Here is a 10123-nt window from a genome sequence, read left to right as displayed (position 1 = left end):
TTTTTATATTTAAAATGAAATATTTATCCTGTATTTGATTGTGTTTATCTGCAGTTAGTTTCATGAATTTAAATATGAGATGAAATCGGATAGAGATGAAATCGTTTAGCAAAGAAAGAGTTTAAGAGTTTTTAAAAGTTTTTAAGAGTTTTAAAAGTTTTTAAAAATTTTAGCCAAATGCTTTATAATACAGTATAGATTTATAGAAATGTCATTAGCTTCTCTCGTTATTTAACGTGGTTCAAATTCTAAGACATTTAACACCTAAATATATTATGATTATTCTTTTTCGAATTGGAAGTACAAAAAAGCCATCCATCGAAAAAGTTGAAAAGAAAGTGCCACTTTTACAAAGACAGAGATCCCACCAGAACCCCCTTTCGCTCTCTGAATCTGCTGCAAAACCCTTGTGTTCACTCTGATCTTCTCTAATTTTGCATCACAATCCCTCAAATTCGACCTAAGAATGACCATCATCAAAGAACCGGCGACACCTCCGCCGACGATCGGAAAGATGGGCCCTTACACCGTCTTCGTTACTCCTTCTTCAGATCCATCTTCTATGTCGGTTTCCGAATCACCGAAGAAATATACCGTGTCTCCTACGCTGATCCAACGGCCGCCATTGAAATCTGCTCCTCTGGTTCAACCTCCGCCGGTTCAGTACCACAACTCCACTTCATCGAAACTCGGATTCTTCTGGGATGCCGTTGCCAAAGTTCAAAATGGTAACATTTATATTTCCATTCAATTTGAATTTTATGATATTTGCAGGGAAAATGTATATGAAAACTGCGATGGATATCTACCTGTTTCACTAGATTTGAACAATTTGCTTTGTTTGATGCCCAATCCTTGACCAGTTTCACTTCAGCTAATTCTGGAGAAAAAATTTAGGGGAAAAATAGTAATGAACAAAGACCATGCATGATACAGGAAGCTAGAAGCTATTCTTTAATGGCAGAACAGGGTAGATGAGTGATTCAGGAAGAAGAATTATAGAGAGGGAAATCATTCTTTTATCATCTTGATACCTCTTCTACAAGAATAGAACTCCTGTTTAAAATTTTATTATGGTTGTCATTTTGTTTCAAACAAAATTGTAGGAGATTTGGCTCTGATACCACTGATACAGGTCGCTGGAAGCTCTCCTCTAATGGCATAACAGGGGAGATGAGAGATTTGTTTAGAAAGAAGAGAATAGAGAAAGAATTATAGAGAGGAAATCATTCATTTATCATCTTGATACCTCTTCTACAAGAATAGAACTCCTATTTATAGCTAGTATAACTACAAACAATCACTATCTTTAACAAAAAAAACATAAAAGGAGTTTAAAAGGGGTTTAGTTACAACACACTCTAACTCCTTTGTCAGAACATTCCAGGTTAGAGGTGGAGTAACTAAAAACCTTGAATTATTAAGACTTCAATCATTCTATCATTTCGATAGACGGCAAACATGAGTAATATTGATTTTTCGAACCATTGTGCTTGCAAAACTATGGTTTTGAAAGAATCCAAAAGAAAACCAAAAAGGGTGAATGTTAAGTGCAAGGACACTGGGTTCCTGGCTGTTATCCAGGGCCTTGGGCGCAAGCTGGCCCGGACCACCACGATTAACAAAAAAAATGTTGAAGTGCAATATTTTTTCATTCTTATTTAACATTTCCGTAATCGTTTGTAATTTCTTATTGTTATTATTTGGGCATTTTTGGTTTGCAGTGGAGAACCACATATGCCACAAACATTGTGTTTTTGGTTTTTGGGGTTCTTTATACTTTTGATGTTACACTTTAGGGTTGACTAATGTCACATTCGTATTACAGTGCATTCGAGTTTGGATGAATATGTAGCACATTGGTTTGGGTTGAATCAATCAAAATATCAGTGGGCTCTCGATGATTACTATGAAAGCAACGGAGTGGTAAGCTTTTGCATTCTTTTTTTTTCCATTTTTGCATAAGAAAGAAACCTTCAAACCGGCATCACATCAAGAATGATCTATTACCGAAAGCAATCTCCAAATGGAGTTGTAAATGGAATAGTCTGATTGATGATGAAAGAACCATGCCTCGGAAACATGTACAACAACCCTCATAGATTTTGATAGGATAAAATCAAAGTGATCAGGCCTTGAACAGATGAACTTTCTTACCTGTAGATTTTGAGTTCTCTATTAGCAAGATATTGTGTTATCTGTATCAAATTGTTGTCAAGCTAGCAGATAAGCTAGCTGTTAGTTGAAAAGTTGGCTAATAAGAGCTTACAATTGCCAAACATGGGTTTAGTATCATTCTTAATGTCTAATTCTTGCAAAACGTCATAAATTCCAGGAGAAAGTTAATACACAAGTGAAGAGTACATCCGCCAAAGCTCAAACCGTGTAACATATGCTTATTCGGCAGGTTGGTTGTCCAAAAATTCTCGGTTTGCATAGCTCTTTTGGTTCTTGATCTTTGAATTCAAGGTTTGATCTGGTTATGCAGGATGGAGTTGGGTTGAGCAAGAGCGCCTTCATGATCTCTTTTGCCATAACATGATTCGGACCAATCTACATGATTTATGGGACGCTGATCGTAAACCTTTTGGTGCAGGGCCAGATAGCGGTTTTTGTAAGGACTATGAATCGTGTAATTAATCTGTAATGATCATTTTATTCGCTTGCCAACTGCCAAAAGATTGGCATGAAGTGTAGTCAATTTGTCTGTTGTTGCATATGTATTTCCATTTCCAGTCAAAAGTCTCTAGTTTGTGAACGGATTTTGGGGCTAGGACTGTTATGACTCGGCTGCTTATTCATGAAGACATGGAATAACTTGCTCATTCTTAATTCATCTAGATAGATCATTGTTTACAGACAGCTTAATAAATACATGACTTAATATAAAAAAAATGAAACAACCCTCGAGTATTTGGGGTATTCAACTCAGCGGTTGTCACTATTAAGGGATTGTTTAACAAACACTTGCTATCTCTTACCAGGTAATAGATGATTTTGGTCTTTGCCAAAAATCTGAACATGTCATTTTCCCGACTGAGAATCTTGCCCGACAAGGGGTAAGAGTGGTGACTTTTACTAGGTTAGTGCTTACCGGATAGTTGACGCTAGAGGTGCTCATTGGTTGGGTTGATCGGGTTGAAGACATTTGAACAACCCAATCCAATGCTTGTGGTTTGGAAAAATCTTAATCCAATCCAAACCAAAGTGCAACCCAACCGGTACGGTTTGGTCGGGTTGATACTTTGGTGTATTAAAATATTCTTTTAACTTTAAATATGTTAATTCTCTACTCATAATTTCTTTTTCATCATCAACTATTTGATATAACTTATCCATATTTTTTATGTATATCACATTCAGTTAATTTTCTCAATTTATATATATATGTTCATAGTTATTGAACATATATATGAATGAGTTATATAAAAATATGAATAGATTGAAAACATATGTATATGAAAAGCATACATGATAATGTAATTGTCTAATGTATATATTAATAGAAATTCAATAATCATATTAAATCCAAGAAATAAAAGGATCGGGTTCATCGGGTTGAGTTGGGTTCAAATAATAGTAACCCAATATCAACCTAATACCTACGGTTTGACAATTTTACAACTCGATTAGACATCGGGTTGCTTCGGCTTGGGTTATTTCGCGTTGGGTTGGATTGGGTTGATCGGGTTGGTCGGATTTTTGAGCACCCCTTGTTGACGCTTATACTAAGGTTATTTTGATGATTGATTGAGAATCTTATCCGGTAAAATGAGGATCGTGACTAGTGGCGGATCGAAAAACTTTTATGGTTGGAGACACACTTAGGAGTGTCGAAAAAATTTCAAAACCGAATAATTTACCTGGACCAAAACGGTTTTGGGTTCTCTTTTTCGGCTTAAAAGGTTCGGTTACCAAATAAAGATAACTTATTCGGTTTGGTTGTTATTTGATTTTTACTATTTTGGTTAAACTGACAAATTATACCACTATTTATATATTTTTCTATTTAGTTTAAACTTGAAGCAAATGAACAAATTACACACTAAAACAAAATTCGACTAGTTCATAATGAACTAGTGGTAAGTGGTCGTTTGTTTGGACTTGGAGTCAAAGATGAGAGTGTTGTTGTCAGTTGTGTCCAAGTGTAGAAGTGGGAACGAGTTGAGTCGAGTCGTAGGTTATTCGAACTCAGTTAAAAAAAGTTATAGCAGGCTCGAGCTCGAATAACTTTTTCAATGTAAAGCTCGAGCTCAAATATTTTTTGATTTACCGAGCTTGAGTTCGACGCTTGTTTACAAGCTGGTACTCACGATCAAGTAGTTGGTTAGAAACTTGACTCATTTACACCCCTATCTATGTGTATTGCAAATGAACCGACTAAAAATTAGGATCAAGATATCCGATTGGAGGCCCTTGTCTTCTTGTTGTTAGGGGCCCAAAAAGAAAATTCACTAAAAAAGTAATATTTTATAGCCTTTTTGAAAAAAATGGTGGGTTTTGTTGGAGTCCTAGCCAACAAGCAATGGATGATGATTTTTATTTGGTAAGTGATTATCTAATTTGTATTGGTAAATAACCTATATGTGTGTCTGTTGAAGAACCTAGAGGGGGTGAATAAGTTATTTGACACGATTCCGAGTTTGCAATGAATATTCAAACACAATGGAACAATAGTTATTCGGTCGAACGCTTTCATCGAGTAGCCAAGCCCAAATAAATATAGGTAATCTCCAAGTAAAATCTTCATATCCTCCAAACAAGTCCATTTGATTATTGAAAACCATGACAGAAAAAAAAAACATTCAACAAACTTGAGAATGTTTGATCAAATAAGAAACTAACAGAACAAAAAGCTTTCATGGGGAAGCAGGTGTCTGAATAACAAAGACATACACTGAGCCTGCTTAACATATCAAAGGCCAAGCACCTTATATATGCATTTGGGTATGCTTTCCTGTACTCCATTTCATTCAGAACTTGTGAGACGTCACTGCAACCAAACATCGGCAGCTTCCGCAGCATCCAGTATCTTCCATCGTAGTAATTTGGAAGTCGGCTGTTCTCTCTGAATATATATCCCACCTGAATCAACAAACCCCATTTTCGATTACGTCCTGGTTAACCATAAATTGATATCATCATCTGTTTCTTGGTGCTACTAATCGGAATATCTAATCTTGAATCTTGTTTTTATCAACAAAATCATCCAGGGCATGTTTAGGAATGAAGCAAATCATTTGGAAGTTGAGCTTCAGATTCACCCTATAACAAAATTGAAATTGGATTTACAGGATGCCACAAATGTGTAAGTGTCTTTAAGAGACTTGTTTATAGAACCAAATAATTGTGTCATATATAAAAGTGATACAATAATTTCACTGGATGTTTTTGGATGTCTTAATAAGTTTTTTTAGGACAACTTTTATTATAAGACACGTTAGAAAAGTGCCCTATGAACACATCTTTTTACAAGAAGCACTTTTTTATAAGACACATTAGAGAAGTGTCCTATTGGGATATTTACACAATTTTGGCGTCTTATAAACCCGAATTTTGTTGTAGTATCACATGTAACTGTTTATATTTATTGCTGCTTAATTGATCTTACCGAATCAAATTCCAGACAGCACCCATCCCTTCTTCATCATGTAATCAATCTCCTTGGCAATGGAGTCATCTGTAAGAGGTGGAAGATAGGAAATAGTCTCAAACTTCTTGTTATCAATCGGATTTCAAACCTATATTACATTCAGAGACAGGAATCAGTGTATGAGTAAGATATTCAAATCAATATCTAAATCAAGAAAGCCATAGCTATGAAAAGTTATCATAATACCTTCATGAAGTGAATCCTAGAACCATTTGAAACTGTTTTCCTGTTCGTTTCATGGAAAAGCTTCAATGCATTTGGGTTTAAACCCATGCAAATGCATCCAGACATTCTAAAGATTCTTATGACAACGGAACTTGCAGCAAACATGTATTTAAATGTTTAACTCTGAAAAGAGTTTGGAAACGGTTTACATAAAAGAACAAAATCTGACGGTTGGTTGGTGATGAATGATTTGTTAGGGAAGGTGAAGACTACAATGTGTGTGGAGGGTTTTCATCATAGGTTTCGTGACCATGTCCTTCCCTTTTTGGTTTTGATTTCTTTGTGGTCGGTCGTACACGTGACACACAACGACCAGCCAATGATTGTTTCGGCTATAGAGAAGTAGACAGAGTAATCTTCAGATTTCTTTCTGTCCAGAAAGAGTCACCCTTGAACAAGCTGATTCTCTGTATAGTATCTTATAGGACTTTGAAGTGTCACAAGTGAACAAATTATACTGCTGTACCTGACCTGCCCACTAATATCATGTTTCGCAATCATAAGCTAGGTTATTGAAAGCCATAAGCTAGCTGATAAGCTAACTTTTTGAAAGTGTTCTTTTTCTTCCAATTAGGCCCTTCTATTTTCCCAATTAATTTTTCAACATGCCATTTGTAGGTCATTTCACATTGTTAGCTAATGGCTAGCTTATTAACCAACAGCTAATGGCTAGCTTATTAACCAACAGCTAATGGCTAGCTTATTAACCAACAGCTAATGGCTAGCTTATTAACCAACAGCTAACGGCTAGGTTATCGGCTAGTTTATCAGACATAGCCTAATTCAATGATGCCTTATTCAGTACTTGTAGGACTTCATGGAGATCTCTAGCTCGAGGGTGACATTGATCATCAACAAAGAATTTGTGAACAATCCCATCAACCTCAATGAAACTCCAACCAGGAGCAGTAGCAACTTTTCTGTCAGCCATCATATTCCTCAACCTAATCACACTTTCCCAACTTCCTATATCTGCATACATATTAGCAAGCAGAACATACCGTCCACTGTGTTGAGGCTCTAACTCAATCAATCGTTTTCCAGCTCCCTCTGCTAGATGTGTTTCACTATGTATTAGACACCCATGTAGAAATGATCCCCATATAGCCCCATCAGGTGCCATTGGCATCAATTTGATCAAAATCTGTGCTCCTTTCAGCTGCCCAGACCTAGTCAACAGATCAACCATGCATCCATAGTGCTCAATAACTGGTTTAACACTGTAAACTTTGCTCATCTTTCCAAGAAACCACCATGCTCTTTTGGCTAGAGTTTTGTGATTACAAGCAACAAGAACAGAAACAAATGTAATGTCATTTGGAACTGGTCCTTTCTGTTCCATCTCCTCAAAAAGCTTGATTGCCATTTCATTTTTCCCATTCGTGGCTAACCCCAAAACCATAGCACTCCATGTAGCAACATCCTTATGCGGCATCCTGCTAAATATATCGTGGGCTGTATCTACATCCCCACATTTTGCATAGAAATCTATCAATGCAGTACCAAGCTCGAGGTTAATGCCGAAAGAGTCTTCAACTAACTGACACCGTATGCTTTTTCCTACATCAAGAGCACCAACTGCACCGCAAGCATTGAGAATGCTCAGTAAAAGAGACCTATTAGGCTTTGCTAGGCCATAGTTTGTCAACTGGAGAAACAACTCGATTGCTTCGTTGAAAAGTTCATTCCTCACAAACCCTGATATCATTGCACTATATGATACATCATTTCTTTCAGGCATTTCATCGAACACCTTACGAGCCTCGTCAACAAGCCCATTATTGAAACACCCAGTTATCAAACTAGTACAACAAACCACATTCTTATATGAGCTTTCTTCGAATACCTGTTTAGCCCATTGAACAGCTTTAAAATTCGAATACATAGTTATAAGCGAGCTGGTCAGATAGACATCCGAAACATTTCCATGTTTCACAATCTGTCCATACACTTGAAGCAACGAAGATTCACAATGACATGCTTTGATCAAAACAGGGAAAGTACGATCATTTGGTTCAATGCCATTGTTACGCATTTGTGTATAAACTAAGATACCCATTTCTTGTTTTGAGGTTTTAGAGTAACCTGATATGATGGAGTTATAATCAAAGATGGTAGGCAAGCTTATTTGGTTAAAGATCATGCGGGCATAATCGATATCGGATGTAGCGGAGAAAGCTAAGAGCTTGCTAGTTATGAAAGTAAATCGAGCAAGGCCGTGGGTGATGATTTGTGCGTGGATTTGTTTGAATTGATCCATGGTTGAACATTTTTGAAGTAGACGAAGATATTGGGAATTTGAGATTGTATTGAAGATGGTCCTGTTCATATATATAACTTGAGATCGCTTCTTTCGTTTTCTTTCTAATTTTGTTACCATTTCCTTTGCTCCTTCGCAAAATCAATTCGCTTGGAAGTTGGAACCATTGTTAATCGCTAACATCATCTCCAGCAACAAATTCAACAGGTTACGTGTTTTTAACATTCCGGTCCCTCTATTTTGAAATATCTATAGATTATATCCTTATTATTTACATTTTATAACATATTGAGTTACTAAATCTAACTTTGTTAAAAAAGTTGAGTTAACTCTGTTAGTTTAGAAAAGTGTTCTGGTCATTTTACTTATTTTTAATTAATTTATTTTACTTATTTATTAAACCTAAATCAAGTACCAATGATTATCGAACACAACAAATCAAAGACCCATACATTAAAAACCAAATTAAATTCAAACTCAAATAATATTCAAAATTAGATTAAATTAATCCATGAATCAAACCATGGTTCTAAAAAAACTCGTTATGACGTCAAGGCTTAGGCTCGTTGTCACGTTAACCCCTATCACTCCATCCTAAGGCGTGACTTGCATTGTAACGCGTCATGGCGCGTTACGAGATGTTATGGCACATTATGACGTGTTATTTTTAAAGTATGAGGTTACTTTAATATATAAATTGAGCAATGCACGAGACTTAGGACTTAGATAAACTTAAAAATGAAACTTAAAAACGAAAACCTTAAATAGGTAAATACTTGTTCACATTCCCCTATACGAAAAGTCGAACACGAATTCTTTGAAAATTGAAAAAAGTAACAAGTAAAAATTCAAGAGATTTAACTCGTTCTTGATATCATTTTCTATATGCTCTATATATTTGGTATCAATTGTTTTTTTCTTTTTTAGTTTTATTACTTTACGTGAAGTTAATTTGTTCTAACTATTATCCAAAACAATAACACATACAAGTGTGGATGGATGTGTGTGTATGCCACTTTACGACACACCTTGAAAAATGTCATGGTCTCGCTACAACTCGTAAGGTTTGAAGCTTGACCTCGCTATCACGTCTCACGTCATTTAGAATATTGATTAAAATCGAGTAATAAAACTGCAATTCATAAGATCTTAACAAGTTCCAAAATCAAATAGACATCAAGATCCACAAATAAATCAAAAACCTTGAATTGAAATCAAATATAATATCAATAAACATCACACAAGAACAAATTTGTGCAAATTATGAGAATCCTTGAATCGAATTAAAAAGAAAACTCTAAACCGAATTCAAAACAAAAAACCCATAACCTGAAAGTGAAAACCCTAACTGTGACCTGATTCCTTTGTAAAAAGACCATAGATTTTGTCATAATTGTTTGTGAACTAGTAACCCAGATCTTGTCATAAAAAATCGTAGCCCTGATGTGGATTTGGGTAAGAAGGTCGAATAGAGTTCTTGTTAGGCAACGATCGATCTCGAAGAACCAGATGAGGATCAGAGATGGGCGAGTAGAGTCCTGATCTTCTTCAACGAAAATTTGTCCATCTTTTTCAACGGAACTAGTCTTTCACCCACCACCGACAAACTCCACCCAAATGGAACCAGTCTTTTTTAATGTTCAAAGTTCGAAGGGAAAGGTGGGTAGATCTATTTAGGGGTGGAGATTGCAGATTTGGAGACTAAAATGACATTTATTCGATGAGGAAGAGGAAGAGGTGATGGTCGGGAAGACCAAGCACCGTCGTTTGAGGAGATTAACAGGAGAGAAACCTTGCCCTCCTTTGTATATTCATTGTTTATATATAGATCATACACACCATGTAACATCCAATTTCTAATATGCCTAATTATTTGCTTAGTATATTTAATTATTGGGTTAAAGAGAACTTATGATTTAGTGGGAGTTTGGGTCTGAAGTTTTAAAATTATATTTCTTAAGAATATATTAGAGGATTTGGAAAAT

The 10123-nt window shown here is 35.8% G+C and overlaps 2 protein-coding genes and 1 pseudogene across 2 annotated transcripts; 1 reads left to right on the top strand and 2 right to left on the bottom strand.

Moving 5' to 3' along the window:
• Positions 1-291: 291 nt before the first annotated feature.
• On the top strand, positions 292-2825 carry LOC112503591. The gene is made up of 4 exons (XM_025107603.1): positions 292-728; positions 1829-1926; positions 2336-2407; positions 2489-2825. The coding sequence occupies exons 1-3, from the start codon at positions 467-469 to the stop codon at positions 2387-2389; spliced, it is 414 nt and encodes a 137-aa protein (XP_024963371.1). The 5' UTR covers positions 292-466; the 3' UTR covers positions 2390-2407; positions 2489-2825.
• A 2015-nt stretch (positions 2826-4840) lies between these two features.
• Positions 4841-6170, bottom strand: LOC112503592 (annotated as a pseudogene).
• Positions 6171-6647: 477 nt separating this feature from the next.
• On the bottom strand, positions 6648-8207 carry LOC112503593 (pentatricopeptide repeat-containing protein At5g06540-like). Its single transcript, XM_025107604.1, has one exon. It carries the CDS (start codon positions 8205-8207, stop codon positions 6657-6659), a length of 1551 nt encoding a protein of 516 aa, XP_024963372.1. The 3' UTR covers positions 6648-6656.
• Between the last annotated feature and the right edge of the window lie 1916 nt (positions 8208-10123).

The sequence above is a fragment of the Cynara cardunculus genome, unplaced genomic scaffold, assembly GCF_001531365.2.
Source record: "Cynara cardunculus var. scolymus isolate 2C unplaced genomic scaffold, CcrdV1 Un_Scaffold_3327, whole genome shotgun sequence".
In the NCBI taxonomy this organism is placed as follows: Eukaryota; Viridiplantae; Streptophyta; class Magnoliopsida; order Asterales; family Asteraceae; genus Cynara; species Cynara cardunculus.
This window is presented reverse-complemented; position numbering and strand designations above follow the sequence as displayed.

Bases quoted from the DNA above. Each gene is read 5' to 3' on its own strand.
- LOC112503591 (XM_025107603.1), top strand. From the start codon at position 467: ATGACCATCATCAAAGAACCGGCGACACCTCCGCCGACGATCGGAAAG. The intron at 729-1,828 runs GTAACATTTATA...TTCGTATTACAG, and splicing joins CGTTGCCAAAGTTCAAAATG to TGCATTCGAGTTTGGATGAA. The intron at 1,927-2,335 runs GTAAGCTTTTGC...CATAAATTCCAG, and splicing joins ACTATGAAAGCAACGGAGTG to GAGAAAGTTAATACACAAGT.
- LOC112503593 (XM_025107604.1), bottom strand. From the start codon at position 8,207: ATGAACAGGACCATCTTCAATACAATCTCAAATTCCCAATATCTTCGT.